The 24,913-nt window shown below is 36.4% G+C and overlaps 1 protein-coding gene across 12 annotated transcripts in view; it reads right to left on the bottom strand.

The window, feature by feature from the left end:
- Positions 1–24,913, bottom strand: part of PAM (peptidylglycine alpha-amidating monooxygenase) — a 240,452-nt gene that overhangs the window by 60,390 nt on the left and 155,149 nt on the right. For all 12 annotated transcript variants that reach the window (XM_036410914.2, XM_036410915.2, XM_036410916.2 and 9 more), the window contains exons 9-10: positions 1,945–1,993; positions 433–500 (exon numbers count right to left, since the gene is read on the bottom strand). In XM_036410914.2, coding sequence (XP_036266807.1) covers positions 433–500; positions 1,945–1,993 — 117 coding nt within the window. The remainder of the gene's footprint in view (positions 1–432; positions 501–1,944; positions 1,994–24,913) is intronic.

The raw sequence follows: 24,913 nt of genomic DNA, 5'->3' as shown, positions 1-24,913 counted from the left end.
AGCACTTTTCAAAGCAAAAACAAACCAAACTAAACAAAAAAAAAAAACTTGCTAGTTTCTTGAGTTTTGAACCTAACAGTCTTTGGAGTAGTTTATTACACAGTATTTTATGAAATTTATTTTTGGCATCTAAAAATAGGTAATTGATTTCTAAAATACTAGTATTCAAGATTTATTCTTTAATTTATATAACCCACTACCTACCCAGGGCCTCAGTGCTGAACATCTCAATAAAATAATGAAAAATAATAAACTACTGTGTTAGAATCATGTAAAAAATCTCTTTTCAATCCAGAGATAATAAAGAATTGATTTATATTTCAGGGACTTAAAAGTATTGGTCATTTCAAAAGTTTATAAAAACTATACACTAAATCTCTCCTATAGTTTAGGTAATGAGGTAATAGTAAATTTTAGAAGGCCATTACTCACCTTTCTCTCCTGGTGGTATAACAGTGTCAACAGACATCATAAGGTACATGCCAGCAATTAAGGGCTGTCTGCAGAAAACAGTGATATTTATTTCATCTATTTGAAAAGTCAAAACTATTGCCTTGGAAAAATAATGTACACTTCAATATATTGGTCTATAAAATATAATTTATGTGAAAATTAAAACAAGATAATATTTTTAAAAGGTAGAATTTTTTCTGAAAAAAATAACGTATTTTGTTGGGCAAATAGCTTACTACACATATTTATGATGTGGTGTATGTGGAAGGCAGCATTCAAATGGCTCCTGAGATGGTTGATTGTGTCAATGTGGCTAGGTTTAGTAACCAGCTGTTAGGTCAAATACTAGTTTGGATGTTGCTGTGAAGGTATTTTTAGATATGATTAATATTTAAATCATTGACTACGAGTAAAGCAGATTACGGTCCACAACGTGGGTAGGTCTCTTAAGAGAAGAGATTGAGGTCCCATGTAAAGGAGGATTTGTACCTCCAAACTGCCTTTGAACCCAAGATGACAAAACTGACTCTTGCCAGAGTTTCCAGCCTGCCAGACAGCCTTTCAGATTTCAGACTTGCCAGTTCCCAAAATTGTGTGAACGAAGTTCATTAAAGTAAACTAATCTCAGTCTCTTTCATGTATATGTAAAGAATTTATAAGCATATATGCATAACTCATGGACACAGATAACAGTGTGGTAAAGGTCTGGGAGGGGGAGTAGGATGGGTACGGGGGTCAATGGGAAAAAAGGGGAACATTTGTAATACCTTTAACAATAATGACACATTAAAAAAAAACATTATTTTGATTCATTTTCTCTGGAAAACACTAATATACCTACCAATGATTCCCATCTTTCATATTCATGCCCCTTTCTAATCCTCTTCCCGTGACTTTAAATTGACCTAGTAACTGAACCCAGTAGTAATTAGTTATTCCTAGCAAACAGATATGGCAATAGTAATTTCGTGGGTTTTTTTTCCTCCCCATCAGGAGTCAGACTATGAAGATTTGTGGCTATTTTCTTTACCTATCAGACATTCATTATTTAGTAACTTATGAGATTAGGCTATGAAAAACACTCAGCCTGCCACCTTGCTTTCTCCCTTGCTGGCTGTGATGGAAGCCAGATGCCGCATTGTTGTGAGTTGTCCTGTTTAGAGTCAACATCGCAAGGAAATGAGGGAGTGCTCTAGCCAACAACCAGAGAAAAACTGAATGCTGTTACAGCCAAGTGAGTGATCTTGGAAGTGGCTCTTCCCGGTCCAGCCCCCAGATGACTGATATACCAACCAAGAGTGAGACCACCACTCACAGTTAAGATGTGCCCAGATTCCTGATCCACAGGAAACAATAAGTAATTGTTGCTTTAAGCCACTAAGTTGAGGGTAATTTGTTGACAGCAGATAACGAACACAGTGGATTTCCCCCTTTCATGCTCTCAAAGATCTCAAAAGCTGTCGCTCAGCAAAGACAACTAGAAGTACTTACGGCAGGCGTGTGAGATGTAAGGACACACCAGAACAGTCCTTGTGATTATCTGAAATGCACACACAAAATACACATCTTAACTATGAAAACATGCAGAATAAATCTAAAAAATAAAACATTTTAAAAGATTATAACTCAATACTAACAAAAACTATGTTTCATTTGTATGGTGCTTTACAATTTGCAGAGTATTTTCATATTCATGAATTCATTCAAAGTATCATTTCAAGCACGCTGTGATTTTTTCTTGGCTTATCAAAATGACCAGTTATCTGCTCGCCTGCAGACATACTAGATACTCATAAGCTCACAGAGGGAAGCTGTGGCTACTCTCTGTGTTGTCTAAATATCCAGAAAAGTTGTTCTATGGGACTCTAAACAGCTACTTTTTATTCTTTAAAGAATAGAAACCACATGGAATCTCCTTGTTTGGTTCCTAAGACTTGATCATCCCCACATTCTAAACAGAAACTACTCATTCTTATTACATCCTAACTTCAGTGGAAAGCCTCCACGTATCTCTTTATCTTTGCCAAGGACACTTCAGGAACATCTTACAAATCCTCCCGCTTCTATCTTCCATTGCCTTCCCCAAGTAGAAATTAGGTAAAAAATTAAGTCATTTATTCATCCAAGTCCTTATCTGTGATGAACTTGCTGATGTCTCCCCAGAGACTACAAATAGTAACTCATACTTATTCATTCTATTTCTGACCATGTAAATTCCTTCTACTTTGCATTTTATTCTAAGAAATTATAAAACTTTATATCTTGATGTTGAGAATTGATTTTAATAGAAATAACTATTGCATTGTGTACATGTGTAAAATTGACAGATTTATGCTAGAAATGAAGAACTGTGCTAATAAGTAACACCAGATGGAGTCGTTTCTTTAAGATAATTTTTTTTCTTTAGCTGTAATTCTCATAAGAAAAACAAAGGAGCTTCATAGAGATATATGTAACAGTTAACAAGACAACGCATTTTGATTTATCATAGACAAAGTTTAGAAAGTATAACAAATCATATTTATTGATAATACTTTGCTAATAAAATATAAAGGAAATTTCTCTGTACATATTATATAGGGTTAGGGTTAGGGTTAGGGTTAAGCTTGATTTTTATAAAGGTGGTTCAGAAATAAACTTATGACAAACACTTTATATTTAATAAACTGTTTTTTTGTTGTTATTGTGTGTGTGTTTTTTTCATTTTACAAAGGAATATCTATCCAAGCTAAATCAATTTCAGTAGGGTGCTATTTTCAAAATAATTTCAGTGGTGAACTTTAAAGAGATGGGAAAATAACTAAAGTAGCAATGAAAATAACAACCACTGTTTTATCTCATTTTTTGCCAATGTTTTTAAATATATTATAGAGAGAATAAATGAGTACTATTCTTTAATTTATTAAAAGAAACATTTTATTTTTGAGAACAGATTTCCTAAATGTACTGCATGAGATTTACTAAATTTGCGGAGTTTGTACTACTTTCAAAATGACTTCACTCAGAATTATTTAAGTAATTCGACTGATCAAATGAGAATAGTGGGGGGTAGGGGGATACCATTCATTCATAGTAAATGAATTCTAAACTCTAGAGCCTCACCTAATTAGCTTAGTAGACTTCAGGGGAAACATTTCTCATGTGTAAAAAAACATCATACCTATCTTAAAACGTTACTTTGAGAAATGGCAGTCATCCATCTAAGCAATATTTATTGAGCAATCGTAATATTCAAGCCCTGTCTTATACACTGTGGATACAGTGAAAATCAACATATTCAAGTTTCCTGCCCTCGTGGTATTATCCTCTAACAGGAGTGGAGCCAGGGGGAAATAGGGTAGGAAAAGGAAAAAAAACCCCAAATATATAAACCAGAAAATGTCACACAGTCAACTCAACAAGGTAAGAGATCGTGGGTAGCCGTTTTATCTACCTTGGACCAAGAAGGACGGAGTGGCCACAAGACTGGCAATTATCTAGCAACACAGAGCAAGTAAAAGTTTGTTTTATTCTCTGTCTGTAAAGAAGCCATTGGAGATTTCAAGCAGTGGAGTGACAGATCCTGGAAGGTGTTCATCTAGCACAGTATCTGGCACTTGCTAATTCCTGGATGTTGTGTTTGTAATTTTTTATTTTAATTAATACCAGGAAAGTGTTTGTTCCTTGTCCAATGTTCATCCAAAAAGAAGGGTAAAAGTGCAATGAGAATTGTCACTGGTTTTACATTACATCTTTGCATTGAATGAATCAAGTGAATCACACGTTGATAACCAACTTGGTTGATATTTGTACCATGACTTAAAAATTAAATGGAAAAAAGTAATAAGTAAATTAACACATTTCAAGAACTATTAAAGAAGTTTATCCTTGAAGTTAAAACATGTCTCCAAATTAAGAGCAGCAGGAATGTTACTATTGCCAGTAGCAGTGCATCTTCCTGTTAGATAATGTTTTCATTAGAATTGTCTAAATTGAGAGCTTTGTACTCAGAAAAAGAATGGCGTTTGCTATATAATTGTTGTCTACTTGCTTCCTTCTTTAAAGGTGAGCCACAGTCTTACCACTCACTCCACTGCAAAGACATAAGTTTTCTTTTGATCCTACATGTTTATCAACGGCATGTCCTATCCAATAAGAAAGTCAAGTATATCACACAACAATAACAAAATGGCTAAAATTCAAGTAATAATATGATGTAATCAAATTTTTTGAGAAAAATATACTGAACATCTGACTTACATATTTTATAACAAAATGACTTTAGGAAAAACTATATTTTAGAGGCTCTAAGCTTTGTCTAATAAAATGTAAATCTTATACGGATAGAGGGGTGGTGAATATAAAGACCCAAAGTGAAAATTTTGCCTTTTTACAAAGCAACAACAACAACCAGAAAACAAAATACAAAGAAGGAAAATTAGTGAAGAGATATACTTTTAAAATCACATTAGAGTTTAAGTCATGGCTGAAGTAATTTATAGCAAATTTATCTGGCCAGTTTGATGCTGTGTGTGTGGATGAATAAAACTCTGCTGTGCGTGTGGGTGCATGTGTGAATAAGCATATATTTATTGTGGTTTAAATTATGGATAATATTTTATCATTATTATTTAACCATAGGGTGAGAGAATTACAATTCTAACTATGTGACTTTAAGAAATTCTGTTATTTGGCAATGGATATATACATACTTAAGTAATATTTTAGTTGAACAAAATTCTAGATGTTATCTCAAAGTAAACACTTACAAAGCATATTTGCATATGTTTTTGACATGATTAACGTCAACTGCTATTCATATAGTCATTATTTCAAAATCAATTTTATTATTACAAATTATTGTGATATTTTCTAGTACAACTTTCTACAGTTTGACCAAAAGGGCCCATAGGCTTGCATAAACACAGTCGGAAGTCTCAGTGGGAGCAACTTAAACTCCCTCAAATGAGGTGGTTTGGGATTGGGAGGGCTCCTGGATAAATAGCTAACTGTTCTTATAGCAAGTGCAGCTTGGGAGGGAGGCATATTTTAGCCTAGTGTTTGGTGTGAAGATTCTGACCTTCTAACTCCAACGCACAGTGATGCATTATTATTTCCATAACCTCTATACTGATCTTCTGGTGAACTCAGAAACTTCAGCAAGTTTTGCATATTTTCCAATGATTTCCAGTGTGCTTTGACTTTGACTGCCCTTCTATTTAATACAGTGCTTTAGACACAAGATATGAAGCCCCGTAAGAATTCATTCATTTCCATTCACTAGGCTTTATATATGAAATCTGTCTGACATGCATGATCATAAAAATGAATGACTAAATATGTCTATTATATAATAACTAAATATATCAGTGCTAGTATTTTATCACATAAGATGAAAAAACAAAATCAGAACTGAGATAATTTAGAAATATACAAAGAAATGAACTCAGAATATCAATATTATATGCTGGCTGAAAAGGGTAGTTGAAAGGACTGATTCTGTGTCTAAAATGAAAGTCAATAAGAGAAAAGAGAGGAGATAGATGAAAAATTTAATGCAGGGCAGAAGACCACAGAAATGGATTTCCATAGCTTACAAATAGATGGGAAATGGTCTGAAGTTATAGAATTAAATTTCTCTGAATGAAATGTACACGAGGAAGTGGAATACTCCCTTAATTGATATTTCAATATAGATATTTTACAAGAATTATTGCATAGAAAATTTAGAATCAGTATATTTTAATCACACACAATTACTGGACGACAGTGCCTTGTAAGATCATCATCAGATTTCAAATATATCCTTATTGAGTTACTTTATCTAAAATGCATAGAATCTAGAAAGCTATCTATTTGATAATTAATAGATTTGTACTCATAATCAATATTGATACTACCAAGAAATTTCAGTCTATAAATGAAATAATCTATGTAAAGAATATAGAACTCTATTTGGAGCACAGAAAAATAATCCAATAAATGTTAGCTATTAATACCATTATTTTTATTGGTAGTTTAAAATTTTGGATAATATTTTATCATAATAAGTTTACTTTAAAATTATATTTCAGTCATAGGTCTGGAATTTCTTTAATTGAAGAAATCAAAGCACACCAATTTCTCTAACTAATAGCATAGGAATAGAAGAAAGGGGAGAGCAACCTGGGAATTCTAAATGAGTAAAGAGATGGTCAAAAAAGAAATTAGAATTGAAGTGGTATATTAAAATTGCAAAAAATAGATATTCTCAAAATGGGAACAGAAATGCTGATTCAGAAGAGTCTGAACTAGGTCGAAACAGAATAGAATCGCCAGTGAGATAAAGACATTTTTAGTAAGAGACCATTATGCTAAATGAAATAAGCCCGTCAGAGAAAGACAAGTACCATATGATTTCACTCATATGTGAAATCTAGTGAACAAAATGAACTAACAAGCGAAATAAAGAGAGACTCATAGATAGAGAGCAGGCTGACAGCTGTTAGAGGAGTACTAGGGGCTTGGGTGGGGTGGGGTGGGGTTGAGGGATTGGACCAAACAAAGAAAAAAAGAAACTTCATGGACACAGACAACAGTGTGGTGATTGCTGGGGGGAGGGGGAAGGGGAGAGGTAGAAGTGGGTTTTGGGGGGGATAAATGGTGACATATGGAGACTTGGGGTGATGAATACGTAGTACAGTCTACAGTCTACAATTGTGCACCTAAGCCTGTATAATTTACTTTTAACTGATTAAAAAGAAATAAAGCCCATGGTCCGGCTAAATCGAAATTCTTGGGTTCGGAACAATAGGACTGTGAAGAAGTTGATAATGTATTATTTCGAGGTCCTTCCCTTGACCAGACACAAGACAGTCTGCTGCTTTCTGAGTTCTGGGCTAGAAGTCAATTCAACAGGATTCTATGTTTGAAGGAAAGAGGGTGAGGCCATTTTTATATTGATGGCAAAGCTGTTTTCATCTGTATTTATTCACTTATCCTACATAGCGTCATCATGCAAAAATTGTGACAGCTCTTCTTCCCAGGCAGTTCATTTATCTTATTTTAGCTTTCTTATTCCAACATAAAAGCATTCTCTCCTTCATTGGATTGGGTGACAAGCTCACTCTCTCTCCAAGGTACGCTGGCGAATACTTGACTTAGCTATTAGTGTTCTGTACTTACAAAGGATTGAACCCGAGACATCCCTGTTAAAGAATATTTCATGATTGCCGTATTCCTTCAGTAAGACATAGTTTCAGCCTACTGGATTTCAAGATAAGGAGATAGAAATTTCATTCACTAGATAGATATCAGATGACATTAGAAGGTATATTTCATTATATCCCATTATAATGACATATGTATGTACTAGTAGCTTTTGCAGTGGTGAAGATGCTAACAGTGTAAAATTTAAAAGAGTCATTTTTTAAAAAGAAATGTAAAATAAAGTCTGGTAATGCCTTAGAAGCATATCATAGCATAGGGCAATACCTCTGTACTGGTAGTTGAGTGGTAAGACTTCTAAGGAGTAGTCTGATAATGAAAGAAACAAGTATTTCCAGAGACTGGATGACACTTGAAAATGGCATTCAATCAGAATCTAATCTCCAGAAAGATGAACACTGGATGACCGCTCTCACAAGGGGCTCTGCTTGCTTTTTTTTTTTTTTTTTTTTTTTTTTTTAGAAATTGCTCTCCTCTGCTTAGACAGAGATGAAAACACAAAGCAACGTATTTATCAAACATACAGACTCACAACGATCCTGCCTATAATGGAGTTCAACTCTTATGCTTTCTAAATAGGAAAAAAAAAAAAAGTGATTACAGAGATTTAGAGCGTGAGCCAAAGTAATTCAGCTAACTGGTGACACCCGGGGTATCAAAATCAATTCTCCAATGTAAACATTTAGTCAACATTATTTATTTAAGAAGAAGAAAAGAGTTGCATGTATTAGAGACTTCCAAGGCATTTTATCTTTGAAATATCCTTAAGCTAAGATAAAGGAATTAAACCAAATGGATAAGTAACCAGTGGTACTCAAGACATGCATTTAAGAAGCAAGTTCATTTTTCTTAATGGAAGGTGGATGCATGGAATATGAGGTTATCCATTCCAAACTATTTAGCCTGCTTTTGTAATAAGAGCATATAGTTCCTGCCTGGATTGGTAGCTAAGTAGTTCAGGAAGTATGTGGGATAATGCATGATAATAACCCATTACCTCTCAGGTCCTTAGGAGTCTGTTGGTGTCTCCTAATCTTCCCCTCTAGAGATAGCCCTCTATACTGCATGAGCTCATCTTTTCCTGGTCGTTTCCTGCTTCAATAAAAGGATAGGCTAACCATCGATCCTGAGGGAACCTATGTAGTGTTATGAACTATATCCCACTAATTGGAAAGAGAGTTGTAGAGTGGGTTTCAATTCGTTGCTCTCTCCTAGGAAGGTACAGGTAAAGGATAAAGTACACCCATTACCTACTACCCCAACCACAGTGTTGGATAATAAATCCCTTCCTCATGGAAGTCCAGAGAAAGCATGCCTGGATCCACTGCCAAGTTTTATGAAAAACAAAGAGGTAAACATCTCCAATAATAAAAACATATTCTAGAAACTGTATAAGCAAATAGTTCTAAACGGTATTGTACCCTTCCACCTTCTCAGTGTCCTGAACGTAATTTAAAAGCTGCCTTCCTGAATTTCTCCCTATCTTGAACAAACAAAAATGAATCAAGTATAGCATAGCAATAATTTTGCAATAATAATATGCACATAGATATTGTAATAACTACATGAATATTCAGCTGGCTTAATATTTACCTTATGGTTCTTTGTTCTAAATTCACAAAAATCAGTGAATGGGATAGATGTTGTTTTCCTAATACTAAATCATGGCTCCCAAGGTGACCAAGAATAGGAGATTATGTGGGGATTCATTTCTAAAGTCTGGGGAAATTTCATATAATCAAAATGACTTGGAAAACCCCTTAGGAGAGAGTAGATTGAGGAGCCAACAAAGCCAGTTCCCTGAGCATTGGGACAGATTGCTGTCAGGTGTGCTGGCTGGGCCATGTTGTTAAGAACAAGTTATTTCTGTAGAATTGGACTGTGTTTTTACACAGAAAGCTTATTTCTGTACATCTGAAACCCCGCAGCAGCAGAGAGATGGGCACAAGCACGGGAAGCAAATAAGAAACAGCAGAGCGAACAGCTGACCACGTTCTTTCTTTTGTTCGCTCTGGGCACAGGCACATGACATGGAACCCTGGGTTTAAGAAAGCAAAGATGCAGCTTCTTTATTGCTTTTTGGTACCATCTGGATTTTAAGCGCAGGTCCATTTGATAGCACTCAGTAAAAAGATGATCCTCTATGCAGTTTCCCAAACTTTTGACATATGTGTACCCCTTCTATAATTTTCGTGACGCTGAGTACCCCTCGTACTCATGAGAATGTAGAATTAGGCGCAGCTAAGCACGGTGCAGTGCATATCCCCACCAAACTCTGGTGCAACACATATCCCCACCAAACTCTTCCCATACCCCTGTGGGTGCGCGTACCACACTTTGGGAAACACTGCCGGGCCAGAAAATGCACATATTAGAGTCTTTCATTGGAGTTTCTTCAAAACAAGATCCAAGTCACCAAATTTCTCAGAGGGAATGAATGGATCCCTGAAAGCATATTCTCAGAATATCAGGACTCCTCTGTTACAGATACACTGATGTATAATAGTCTCCGTTCAAAAAGCACAAACACCTTACGCTGTCAGGGCAAATGCATATCTGCTTGGCAAAGGTACCTGAAAGAGGAGCACTGTTAATACACAACACAGGCAGCACAGGTCTCCTGGGGGCTTCTGAAAGCTGACTTAGCAGACAAGCTTCAATGCTAAATAAACCAGCTCCATGAAAAAAATCCTTCAGAAAAGAATTCCTTTTGAAGCTGTCATTGCAGTGAGCCAGCCTCTTTTGATTTTGTATTCCCCGCGACGGGACTAGAAATTACTAGCTCCCATTTGTCCTGTGGCAAGGAAGGGAGAATGCATTTACCCATCCTGCAAGAAGATGGCTCTCACAATGATGGTCTCCGCCGTTTCCAAGAGAGATCAAATGGAAGGCGGCAGGCAGGCAGGCCCGCCAACGTGCTTTTATGATCACTCTGTGTGTGGAGGATGTTACAGCATGACTAATGTCAGAGCACGTTCCTGTTTCCATATTTTATGAATGCAAAAAAGTAAAAATCTACAGCAAAAGCTTAGGATGTACAGTTTTTCCCCTCAGAACTATGAACCTGTTTCAGAATCATACTTCTAAGAAAGTAAAATTAAAAGACTACACCATGGGTAATACACTGTTCTTAAAAACTGAATTTTTAAGTTATTGATAGGTTTTTGAACTCTTTTTGAACCATAATATATAGAAAAATGTACAAATCAGAAGGTACAGCTATAGGAATTTTTAAAAAACAAACACATCCTTGTAAGCAGAACCCAGATCAAACATCAAAAGCCCTCCACTTGTGTCCTGAGGCATTAAATTTTAAATCTTTACATTTAGGTACAGACAGTATTTAACTTCTTCCTGAAGGAGTTGTCTTTTGGCTAAAACCAGGCACATTTAACCAGCTTGTCCACTGGCTTCATTAGCTTTGGATGGATAATTTTAAATATTATACTTAACAAATATTTTTAATTTTCCCATCTCTCAGTGAAAAGTCCTATCGACCAGTTTTTACTTCTATATCTCTACTTTTTTTTAAAAAAAATGCATATTTTTATTGATTTCAGAGAGGAAGGGAAAGGGAGAGAGAGAGAGAGATAGAAACACCAATGATGAGAGAGAATCATTGATTGGCTGCCTCCTGCATACCCCCTACTGGGGATCGAGCCTGCAATCCTGGGAATGTGTCCTTGACTGGAATCGAACCTAGGACCCTTTGGTCTACAGGCCGACGCTCTATCCATTGAGCGAAACCAGCCAGGGCTATATCTCTATTATATATATATGTTCATTTAAAAATGATAACCTAAAGTTTCTTTTGCATTATTCCAATTATTGTCTGTTCTTTCCACTGAGGGCAGAATGTACTTGTAAAAATGTAGGAATGAAAAGGAGTTTAGAGCTTTTATCAAATAAAGATTTAAATTTAATTTGAGATATAAAGCCTAAAAACATGTTTCTCACATAAAATCCTCAAATCCTCTATAAATTTTGAATCATTTTAAGAGTAATCATTTTCTTCACACCTTTCAATTTCTCAATTATTTTGTGCAACGTTTTCTCCCTCTTTTATTTAACTTGTACCTCTAAAAGCTCAGGAGTGATAAATATAGGATACCTAGGGGCAACACCATTCCATTTTGTTTTGAAAATAGTAAGTTTATCTTCTGCAAAGGCTGTAACTTAACTGGAATATGATTTTTGAAAGTCAACCTAAAATCAGTGGCCACATTTTCAACCCAATTATCTTCAACAACTTAAAATACTATTGTGTATTGTGTTTAATTTTTCAAAGAAAAAAATCCAAAGCATATAATTTACATATAATTATGAATACATGTATTAATCAGGGAACACACTTTGAACATTATAGCTTATATATTTGTTTTAACATTAATTTGCAGTCTTTCAATATATTTATGTTGTAGTGTGATATGAGGATTCATAAAGTAACACTTATAAAGCAATTCTGAGCTGAAAACTCATATAAATGCTAGGTATCATTACTCTACTGGTATTAAAGGAAAAACACTGAAACCCCCAGGTGAGCCACATTATCTCTTAAAATTCCCTCAGGTAATAAGCAAGGCTTATACTGTAAGAAAAAGGTTCAGTGTAGAAGGGCCTGTGGGTACTAATTAGGTTTCTCTTCCTTTCAGTTATTAGTAATTATTAGTAGGTGGTGTACTATAGTTAAGTTTGCCATACAAGCATAAGGAATACTTATGAAGAAATGGGGCTAGAAAAATGTGTGTGTGTGTGGAAAATATCAATGTCCCTATAAGAAGACGTGAAAGTATTCAAAGATGGAAAAAGGAGAATCCTATATAATAAAAGGCTAATATGTAGATCGGCTGAATAGTGGATAAATGAGTCACTATGACATGCACTGACCGCCAGGGGGCAGATGCTCGATGCAAAACTTCCCCCTGGTAGTCATGTACTCCCACAGGGGGAGCACTGCCCAACCAGAAGCTAGGCTTATGGCGGGCAAGCACAGCGGCAGTGGAGGGAGCCTCTCCTGCCTCCATAGCAGTCGGACATCTCCTGAAGGCTCCCAGACTTTGAGAGGGTGCAGGCTGGGCTGAGGTCCCCACATCCCTCAAGTGCACAAATTTTGTGCACCTGGCCTTTAGTGTATATAAAAGAAATGGAGAGCAAGGGAAGGGTTTCCAAATTGGGTGAAGAAAAGAGTAATGTTCCTGTTGACAGAAATAGGGAGAGTAAAGGGTATCTTCTGGGCCCAGAAAAGGTTGAATTTTATCTTTCTAACATATTTTATAAATTTCATTAGGTGTTATTTCAATGGTTTTCAGCAAATGCGTTTTTGGTCATGTATTTATTTAGGGTATCTTTTCCATATTACAAATAAGTCAATCAACTAACATAAAAATGAATTAATAATATAGGAAACGGAATGTGCAAATCCTAGCATTTTTTCTCTAATGACTTCCATCTTTTACTGGAGTTCCTACAACACATATGTAACATGCCAGGCAACGAGAGGAGCAGGGAGGGACAGGGTGAGGGGTAGGAAAACAGATGGAGTATATGTGGAGTATGTGTGTCGTGGGTGAGGGAGGGGTGAAGCCATGGATAGTGCTGCTAGTGTTCTAGACTAGATTTCACAGAAATTTGATTGCATCTCCTAATTTTTATGAGACAATGGACTAGTGACTTGATTTCTTCTCTCAATTTCTTTTGGTAAAAAATGAAATGTTGTCTGCTATTAATTTAAATTACTTAATGATTGTGTAGCCCTGACCAGCTTCAAAATAGAAGTTAATTATGAATGATTTAATAAACATGAGTTACAAAGGGGTAAATGAAGGTAAAATATAAGGCTTTCTCAAAAATCCATAAACTCTAAAAAAATTAAATGGTATTAGGGAAATTTTTCCCTTAAAAACTCATCATTTAAGCGAAATATTATATTATTCAATGTTAAGCTGCTTTAAAAACACATTTTAAAGAATAAAAATATTCTGAATATATTCTTTAAAAAGAATACTGCAGTGCTTTGCATATCTTCTCATAACCAAATGAATAAAAATATAATTCCTGATACTTAATGACCATATTTAAGTGTTAAAATAAACAGGTGTCCCATGAAAGGCATAAGAATAAGGATCATTAGTTTTCCATACCAGGGATGATTAGCAAAGTTGAAATGCAGAGAGTTAGAGAATCAGGGCACTCATATTTATGTGAAGAGAGTGGCAAGAGCAAAAGAATACTTCAACATAATAAGCTCCTTTTGGATCATTTGAGAGGTACAGAATAGTTCTAAAACCATTCCCACGACTCACATCAAGCTGCTTGTGTATAATGAAGGTTAGAGAAGATCATGAAGAACATCCAATTACAATTCTTCTAAAATCAGTGGGATTATCAAGCAACCTGATTTAGAAATATCCTTACATGATAAGGGAAGTGGATTACTTCATACATCAGAATGAAAAGGCATAAATGAGATAAGGTAAATGACTTGAGTCTTTATTCATATTCATTCTATTGTGCATGAATAATCCATTCATCTCCATCCCCAGTGGTTCAAATGACTTCCAGAAACACTGACTCCATCACTTGTTTTATATTGTTAGGACATGAACTTTGGCACCTATACGAACTAGAAATCCAACACAAATTAAATTCGTTTAGTTTTTAATAGCATTGGTCTAGTAACTATACCACCTTAGGCAAGTCATTTAACCTTTCTAAGCATCGATTTCCATTCTGTAAAATAGAGGGGCCAGGCTAGAAAATCCCTTCCCATTGGGTTCTCATGCAACCCGCCTGAAGACTCAATCTCTGGTGCTATAAAAACCAGTGCTTTAAAAACCAATTAGCTTACGACACTTAAGATCTATAGTTTTTACTCTTTTCTTTTCAGGAGAAAATAAAAGAAACATTGCTTTCTTTTCAAAATGTCTTTTGAGCCATGTTTCCATCTTTCCCCTATATTTGGAAAGGCCCACGAGGCTATGGAATTTCATGCACCTCAATGTTACCTTCTTGCCAATCACTTAATCTCAGCATTGGTCTGGTGGTTTCTGCTTTTCACTTTCTAGTCTCTGTCACCCATACATTCCACTAAAAAGAAGAAAATTGTAAAAAATGAAGGGATATAATATTATTTTTGCTTATTCTTCAAAAAGGGTTGCCAAGCATAAGTGTAAAAAAAAAACATTTGCACACCTATACAAAGGGAGGGGGTGTCCAAGAAAGTAATAGATGCATTTTAAGTGACTAATACTATTACAGTATGTTAAAACCCAAAGACCAAATTTTGTGAAAAAAAGAATAAAAATAAACCATTCTCACATCTCTAAGTAAAATAAAGTGCTGCAATAACCATACAGCAATTAAGTGCATTTTCTTATTTCAAAGCTCCCCCTTTCTTAAGAGAACTGAAATTTAATTATACTTATTTTGATAAATGCAAATGATTCTGCTCCTATTCAAGCCTCAGGAGATTGCCCTGACATACCTGTACCAAAGGGGAAAAATTCAGAAGTAACTTCAATGCTTACTAGGACAATTTGAGCTGCAGTTGTCAAACTTTGGTTTGAATAAAAATCAACTGGGGAGCTTGTTAAAATTTCAGAATCCTGGGCTCAGCAGTATGCATGGCTCTCTGAAAAATATGACTATGTGTATGGATACATTTATTATATTTTTATTAATATAATTTTTAAAATAATAAAACATATAATGCTCTTTATTATAAATTACATATAACCAATTAAATATCACAGAATTAAACAAACAAACAAATGTCTTTTGGTATGGTTGGAATTGATGAGTGAGTGGTTAAGACAAAAATGCTTGTGGATATTCTTGTTTATTAAAACTACAAAGATATGTTGGAAGTGCATTTGTTCATCATTGATGTGAGCAGAATCCTTGCTGTATTGGACAACAATTTGTAAATACTAGAAGAACATTTCCTCAAATTTTTGGGCATTCAGAATAATCTGTATTATTGACATCTTTTCCTTTTTTTAAATCTACACAACCAACAAAATAGTTTACCAAGCACTGATCTGTAGCATTTGCCAATTCCCATGGTGTCATTTCCCTCACCCTGATGGATTTCAAGCTATCAATGTGAAATCACTGAACACTGGGCTGGGAAGAGATGAGCAGTTAGCACATCATTTTATAATATTTTCACCACAGAGACACAATAGATATAAATACCTTCAAAAAGATAGACAATAGTAAAATGTAGTAAAATAACTGGATGTTGATGTTTGAGTATCCATTGCCTTTATTTTTAATGATGGCTATAATGAACAATCAGTTCAGTGTGGTTACTGTGAGATGTAGGGGATGGGTGGAAGTGGGAGAGGGTATATGGAGAATAAATGGTGATGGAAATAAAATAAAGTAAAAATAAAGGGGGGGGGAACAATCAGTTCATAAAGTTCCTGAGAATTATAATTGGCTCCTGTGAGTCAATATGAGGCTATTGCAGTACCTCACTGCCTAGACTCTACTTATTGTGCATCTAATTCAGTAGGTCTGGTCGCAGCCAGCAGTTTTCATTTTAAGAAGTACCTCAAGGAGATTCTGGTGCAGGTAGTTCTCAGGTTAGAGTGTGAGAAATCCTGACCTAGACTACATACTACTCACACCTTTCAATTAATTCAGACCATTTAATGAAATAAAAGGAGTGTCTCTGTTTAAGCAAACACTGAGCAAACATTTTAAAGTATGAAAACATCTGGTACTGGTAAGAATATGGGTCTCATTTATTCACTATAGATTGTAAATTGGAAAAATTGTTTTGTTGTATTTGGTGGAATCTGTTAAATGCTCCATGACACAAAAATCTCATTTCTAGAAATCTACCTTGCAGTGGCAATATATAGTTACCTAAAACAATTCTAATGTTAACATTCATTGCAACATTGCTTATGATAGTAAAAAACCCAGGACTTAAACGTTTTTAATAGAAAACAGGATCTATAAATTACAGTATATCTGTACAACAGAATACTAGGCAACTGTTAAAAATAATGAAAGAGCTTTACATGTGCTGCCTTAGAAATAAGTCCAGGGTACAGTAAATAAAAAACAACAGCAGGTGCAGATGTGTGGAGAGTTTGGTCTTAACTTTGCCCAAAAAAGAAAAAAGTTCCTATATACATGTCTGAGAATTCCGTGTGTATAGAGAAATGTTGGGATAAGCCTGTGAAAAACTGGCAGACATAAATGGTAGTTATTTGGAGGTGGGGGGGGGGGGTAGAAAAGGGAGATAGGACTGAAGAGATATAATTCACATACCATATAATTTACCTCTTTAAAGTGTACATAGAATTCAATGGTTTTTATTATCTACACAGACATGTGTAACCATCACCTCATATTATAAATATTTTTTCAATATATTTTATTGATTTTTTTACAGAGAGGAAGAGAGAGGGACAGAAAGCTAGAAACATCGATGAGAGAGAAACATCGACCAGCTGTCTCCTGCACACCCCCTATTGGGGATGTGCCCACAACCAATGTACATGCCCTTGACCAGAATCAAACCTGGGACCTTTCAGTCTGCAGACTGATGCTCTATCCACTGAGCCAAACCGGCTTTGGCTAGATTTTTTAAAATCATAAGGCAGTATGAGTGATATTTTACTTTTATTATTTTCTCAAAAGATGTAAAATAAAGTTTGAGAGAATATTCCAATTTACCCAGAGTCTTCCAACCTGTGTTAGTATTTTAACTGATATATCATGTATCAAGGAATAGATTTCTTTATTCTAATACTAGAACTATTTGCAATTCTGAAAGCTGAAAAGCCTAAAGCTTTTTCATAATAAAGTTTGACAAAAAAAAAAACGGTCTAAATGAATGTAATGCTACTTATGGTCTATTTATCTACGATAGTGTAACTATTTGAATATTTTGCTATAGGTGAATATTAGTGTATTTGATCAGAGATGGTGCCTCAGACCCTCAATGTAATATATAAATTATGTACTTGAGTACTTTCAAAAAGGTTGTACGTTTTTAACACTAAGCAACATGTGGTCCAAAGTATTTAAATAAAAGTTTGTACTGCTTATCAAGGGCTATTAGCAAAATAGGAAGTGGGAGTTGGGGAGGGAAGAAAGCAGACTTGCTGAATGGCACAGGACTTGGAAAGAGAAGAGGGAAACAGGTAAAGTTCACCCTTTCTGGAGCCACACTTCTACATTTATTGAGGATGCGGCTTGTTAAAGCAGGTGGCTGTCCCCGGTGTTTTGAACGTGGAAACATGGTGTGTGCCCTAGAGTAAAAAAGATTAGGCATGCTGGGCCACGTGCTTGCCAGAGCCCCACTCAGGGAAGGCCAGGCCCAGTGCAGGCTGAGTGTGAGAAAGGTGCATCTGTGCCTCCCAGGGTAGAGACTCAATGGCTTTCAAGCATCTCCATGGGGGTGGGGAAGCTTTAACAACACCCTCCTTATCAGTAATTTCAAAGGAAATTCTTAGGTATGAAAAGCAATCCAAAATGCTTGAAAATACATGGTGTAAGCACCCTGATGCAGAGTGTCTCTCACTTCGCAGAGGAGTGAGAAAAAGCAGCTTGTCTATCTCACTGGGAAGCATGCAGGGGGAAGCTGCTGGGACAGATTTAGAAAGGACAACAGTGGGAGCAATGGGGAGCAATCTTCCGAGGTTTCCCACTATCTCAGCAATCAGGCAGCAATGAGTCAAGAGCACTCTAATGCTTACACGGGAGTCACAGGCGTCTGCTTTATCCTGGAATGAAATAATTTTAAATCTAGCTGCCCTGCTACTGATCTACGCTCCACCTTCTTAAAAAATGCATTAGCAAGGGATTTCTCCTGGGCTTACAATTTCGAAGCTTTTCCAATAGCTTCCTGGCAGTCGTCTTGTAAGGCAGAGATGCAGGGGCATTAGGATTCCTCTGGAGTCCTGTGTTGCCTCCTGCTGCCACTGCTTCCAATCCCCTGGGTTCCCCTACTACTCCTTCAGCTGCGGTGTGACAGGAACTCCCGCTGTGTGTATGTGCACATGAGTGTGGAGTGTGTGTGCCTGAATGCAGGTTCCCTGTGCAGTTACACACACCTGTTTGGGCCTAAGCTACAGAGAAGCCATGATGAAACAGCACAGAGAGGGCAAGGAGAATTCAAATCTGAATATCACCAAGGCCAGGCACTAGTGTTCCAAGATTTCATTATTTAAAAAGTTCCCTTTAAGAGCTTCAATTCTGACTATGCTTTTTTAAAATTTACTTTATCATTTAATGATCAGAAAACGTAGCTACCTAGATTCTGCATTTAACACATCGATTTAGAACCAGGGAGAAGGATGCCTCTAGGTAATCCATCTGGCAACAAGAAATTTCTTTCTCCACTTGGGGTAGTCTTGCCTGCTTTCAACCCCCTCCTCCACTGAACTGAGAGTGTACTAGCTTATTTATGTGATTACAGCTGTTTTATTTGTTCCCATTTGCTCCCATTGGACAGTGAGCTACACAAAGCAGAATCTGTTTTTAGTCATCTTTGCCTCCTTCCATGCAGTGCTCTGAATTAAAACGAATTGAAGTGGTAGCTTGACAACAGAGGAAGCTATAGAAAATCTAGAAAAGCAGATAGAAAAAGGCAGCAAACCCAGTAACATGGAAAAACTCTACTCTTAAAATGAGGGGTTTTTTTGTTTGTTTGTTTTTTGTTTGTTTTTTTGTGTGTGTTTTTTTAGGGAAATCATTGTGCAGTAGTTGATATTCAGAATGATTTCCCAAAACTGTGAAGAGAAGGGGGCCAAAGATAAGTACAGTTAACATTTTGGGTGTATGTTGGGCTCAGCTGTAAGCATTTGAAATATACCAAATATTTTAATTTTATAAAGTGTATGCTATATTTAGGAAAGATTTATGCCCCAATATTTTAAAAATTAGAGTACTTAAACAATTAAAACCTCACCTTTCTGGAAAACTTGACTATTGAAAATGATTCGTTGATTAAGGGTTCTAATTAGAATTTCATGATGTGATTTATACTAACACTAGAGGTTTGGTGTACGAATTTATGTATGGGTGGGGTCCCTAGGCCTGGCCAGCTATCAGGGCAGATTAGGGCCGTCTTGCCCAGTCCCAATTGGGGCCTGCCAGCTGGGAGGAGGGTTAGGGGGAGGGCCTCGGGGGAGGTTGGCCAGCTGCAGGAGGTTGACTGTGGGAACACACTGACTTCCAGGGGGCAGCTTCTGCTTTGAGTCCCCCTTCCCCTCATAGCAGGCTTCACACAGCTCCCACCTGCATATGCAAATTAATCTCCATCTTGTTGGGTTAATTTACATACTCACTCTGATTGACTGTGGGCATAGAGAAGGTATAGTCAATTAGCATTTTCCTCTTTTATTAGTGTAGATAGTTAAACCCAGGAATTTGGAGATGAAATTTCTTAGAACTTGCATAAAGGAGAGTTGAAAACAATCCCCAATTATTATTCATCTCATTTAAAATATAAATACTAAACACCCAATCTTAAGGGAAATAAATCTTATAGCTCTGTACTCCTAGGAACATGTTAAAATTCCTGTGTGTGTGTGTGTGTGTGTGTGTGTGTGTGTGGTCTGTATCCTTCAGAAGGAACACCTATTAGTTTTCCCTATGTATAACCGAGGCTTATGGGTAGTAAGCAGCATGGACATTTTGCCAAACCAAAGAGTCAGAGCCTATGCACACGGGAATTTTAAGAACATCAGTTCCAACTCCAGTTCAAACCAGATTTCTAGTTTGAGAATGAGTTACTGTTGGAGACCAATAAGCTAAGCCAGGCACTCTGGAAAGGAGAGGCCAAGAGTTTGCTTAACATTTCCCTGGGTCAGACATCCTGAAGAAATATGGGAAATTTTTGCAGCAATCTCAGAATTGTCTCTTTGGAACAAGATTATTGAAAAAACATAGTAAGAGAAAAAGGAAGAAGAGAAATCTCTAGTTCCCACTGTTCTAATCTCCTTAAGTACAGGGACTTGATCTTGTAGTTTCTTTGTCTAACTGAACTACGAGTAACAAAACTGCTGTAGAGAACAAATCAAAACTAGGAAATATGTCCGACAATGTGACAGACATGAACACGGTTCTGGCTAAACATAATGAGAAATTATAATACCCTTAAAATGTAACCAATATACTCTTCATATTATGGGCAACTATGACAACTATGCATTTCGGGAGAATTTATGTCCCCTTAAGTCTCTCACAGGGACTATAATGACACTAGTTAACATTTATTGAGTACTTACCAGGTACCTTTAGAAGAACCATTATGATCCCACATTATAGAGGGGGTGAGCAGGGAGGTTTGGAAACTTGGTGAGGGTAACAAAACCAGCAAGTGTCATTGCCAGGACATCTGGTTCAATCACCTAACCCCTGTTCCCTATTGCCTATATGAGACTCTCATTTCTAATTAGATTACATTCTGTTTTCCACAGAATATTAATTTATAGAAAGCCTATATTTAAAAAAAAAAGAACTAATTCTGGCCTTCCAGGGACCCTGGCCTGGCTCACCTTGGCCTCCTGGAGCCCCGGTCCTTTCTTAATAAAGCCAGTAGTAACATTTCCATGCCCTCAAGACTAGGACTGAAGTGGAAATCTGATTGGATTATTGCTTGGCTAATCAACACTTTGAGTGCCTTCAGAATCAGGTCTGAACAAGAATCTTTATGGTCTGGTCCCCACCTTTCACCTCTCTTCTCATTTCTTGCCACTTCCCCCTTTGCGTTTCATAGTAATGCCATATGACCACCAGTTCCTTGAGGACATGAGGCTCTTCACTCTGCTGTGTCTACGCAATGCCTTTACCTTTGTCTGGATTGGGTCTTCTCCTTCCACTGTCTACAGGGGGCTCCTGATCACTGCTCAAATCCTTACTCTGGTTCCATCCTCTGAGATGCCTTTCATAGATGACGGGCCCCTTCCCTTCTGGGCAGACCCGTCCACCGCCTTTCCACAGCCTCCAGACCTGGAATGCAGTTCTACAATCGTCTATAAACTCTGTTTTTGCTTTTCTTTCCCCTGCTGGAATATACTAAATGCTCAGGGTTAGGAAGATTAGTGTACCCAGCACAGGTCTGACACTCGGACTGACATGGCATTTAATAAAGTTGGCTGCTTATAAATGATGTTTTTACAGCTTCACATTCTGTGCAATTTCCCAAATAAACAAAAACCCAAACAAAACAAACATTGCATGTTATCCAGCAGAAGTCACACCCAATTTTTTTCCCACTAATAGAGATCGTACCCAGCTGGCTTCAGGTTATATTCTTCCTGATACTTGACCACAGTCCAATAAATTTTAGAAGAAATTTTACCTTCACTGATGGTACTTCATTAAATAAAAGTCCTAGGCATGTCCCCTAAGGCCTTCCCTGTGTGGAAAAAGGCTCATACCTTTATGCAAAGTACTGCCCCCTTTTCAGAAGAGTGCAGTAATTTCCACATAGCCTTAGTCTGCTTCTGATGCACAATTTATGCCATCATCAATAGTTTTAACATTAAGTTCAAATCTTCACTAATACTAATATGATTATAAATGAGTGTATGGTGCATATATAACACCTATGATGTATTTTTAATCATTAGAAGACATGATGATATAATTATTTTCCACTTCTAGGTGCCATCTGAGGGCAAGAGTATGATCACAGTATAGAAACTTTTTAAGAGTACAAGTCACTCCTTACATAAATCAAACCAGTCATATAGAGATTTACATGAGCTCTTCTCTGTCAGGAGAGCAGGGAAGGGAATCTGTACACTCACTGGTAGGTACTGAGGGACTTAGCATAGAGCTTCTACTTGTGGGATTTAAAAATATGACATTTAAAGATTCTGAAGGGGAAAAATATCCACACAATCCTGTCTTTCATATTTATTGACTGTTCCCTATTCTTCCTTGTTCTTTATAATCCTTGCAAACATATAAGCATACATATAGTTTTATGTAGTATATTTAAAACTTTATGCTTAGCTATTTTTGTTGTTGTAACATTTATTTAACTAGTGCCTTATTAAGGGATATTTGTTAACTTCTGTTTTTTCATATTAATAGTTAATGATGCATAAATAACTGGGGGTAGGTAGATCATTTAAAAACAAAAATAAAAAAATTCTTTCTTTAGAATAAAAGCCTAGAGCAAGATTTTAATGTTCTATGTAAAATGTATATAATATACTAAAATTGCATTTCAAAACACTACACTAATTTATAAAGCTCCCCAAACTGTTCCAGATTCATAAACCCTGGCAGTCCTAGGTTTTAGAATTCAATCTCCATTCACCCCTAATTTAATAAATGTAAAATGATCTCTCAGTGTTTTAGATGAGATTTGACATTGTTTTAAATGAGATTTGACATTTTCCCATGTGTTTATTTACTATCCTAAGACCTGTATCACTTAAGGCATAAGATAACACCTAATACAACTGAGTGAGTTACATGAACAAAAATTGTTTATATTTTCATTACAATAAGTTCTGTGAATCACAGCAACAGTAATCTTTCTATCTCATACCCTCTTTCACAAAAACGACTCTCGAAAAAGTGAAAAATAAAAAATTAATATAAAAGTTTCACATCGATCTTTTATATATATTTACATAGTAACTACCAATACTTTTTAATTACCCCTAGATTAAACAAATCACAAATTCCTTTAAAAAAAACTGTTGAGACTGTTAGAGATGTCCCATTTCTTCCCACTTTGCCCACCTTCACCTAACCCTCTCCCCCTGCCACCCTCCTGGCCTTCACCACACTGTTATCTGTGTCAACATAGGCTATGCACGTATGTTCTTTGGCTAATCCCTTCACCTTCTTTTTTCCAGTCCCCCTACCCCCTCTGACCTCTGTGGGTCTGTTCCATGTATTCATGCCTCTGTTTCTATTTTGTTCATCAGTTTATTTTATTCATTAGAGTCCACATATTAGTAAGTTCATATGGTATTTGTCTTTCTCTGACTGGTTTATTTCAATTAGCATAATAATCTCCAGGCCAAAATTCCTCATCAGTAATAAATTAATTTAAATTGAATTATTACAGTAATATATTTTAAGAAATAGCATATATAATCCATTTCCCCAGAGCACCAATGCAGTATCTGTTAGGACTACAAAGCTAAGAGGAATTAGGTTGAAAAGGAAAGTCTAGGGGTTCTATAGAGGGATATAGAGCAGGGAGCGGGGAGCATGTGTAGATATGTTAATTGTGTGGTCAGGGAAAGTCTTCTTTGCCTTTTTAGAAAAATTACAGTATTGTCAATGCTTCGGAAGTCAGCACTCTGACACCAACATTGTAAATTCTTAGAGCATATAATTTCTGTCTTTGTTCCTTAAACACAAACATTAGTTATTCCTTTGTTTTCAACAAAACCTTGTCTTAGCACTATAGTTAACAATAAGATTAGGTTCTGTTCCCAAAATGAAAAGCTATTTATATATAACTCAAAGCATGTTTTAATATGAAAACAAGTTTTATTTGGAAGCTAGATTCATGGGCTGGTCCACAAGAGCTTGCTTAATTGATGATACATCTAACTGAAGTACTAATTGTAATTTTTCAATGACATAAAAGTATTATTTCCAACATCTTTTCCCGGAGGAAGATACATTTATTGTCACTGTCCTGGATGCTGAGAACCTGTGGAACATCTCAGCTAAGGCCCCAGAGGACATTCGTAGGCATGGATGAACATGTACTTCTAGACTTAGATGTGGGACAGAAAGCTAATATGTCTGGAGAGGGAAATGTGTCCAGTTAGTTAATAGAAATATAATGTTAAAATAGAGAAGTTGGGGAAATATGAGTAAGTCAGCAAGACAGTATGAAAACTGACAAGCCAATGAGAAGACTGCTCAGTGTTTACACTCCCATGAACAAAGGAGTGTGAACCTAGAATTCAGCTGAAGTTTAACCAAACGCAGCAGAAGAAATAACAAGCACCAGTCCCAGTCGCCTTGGGAACAGGGACCCTTCCTCAGGTTAATGATTCTATAACAAGAAAAGGAGCATTTAAGTGAAGTGCATAGTAATCAAGGGCAGAGCAGCAGGAGCCTAGGGTAGTGCTCAGCAGCGGGTGTCTAAGGGGTGGGCGGTCTTTGCAGGAATACCGTGGTCAATGGCTGAGTTCATTAAGTGGGATGTGTGGGTTATAGATAAAGCACTGACATGAGCCTGAGGGTTGAGAACATCCCTGGTATTGCAAAACTTGCTGATGCTCCCAAGGGCTTGCTTACAGAATTAAATAATTTACTAGTC

This window comes from Pipistrellus kuhlii, unplaced genomic scaffold, assembly GCF_014108245.1.
Source record: "Pipistrellus kuhlii isolate mPipKuh1 unplaced genomic scaffold, mPipKuh1.p scaffold_m20_p_4, whole genome shotgun sequence".
NCBI lineage: Eukaryota > Metazoa > Chordata > Mammalia > Chiroptera > Vespertilionidae > Pipistrellus > Pipistrellus kuhlii.
The sequence above is the reverse complement of the archived record's forward strand: the minus strand, read 5'-3'. Positions and strand labels throughout refer to the sequence as shown.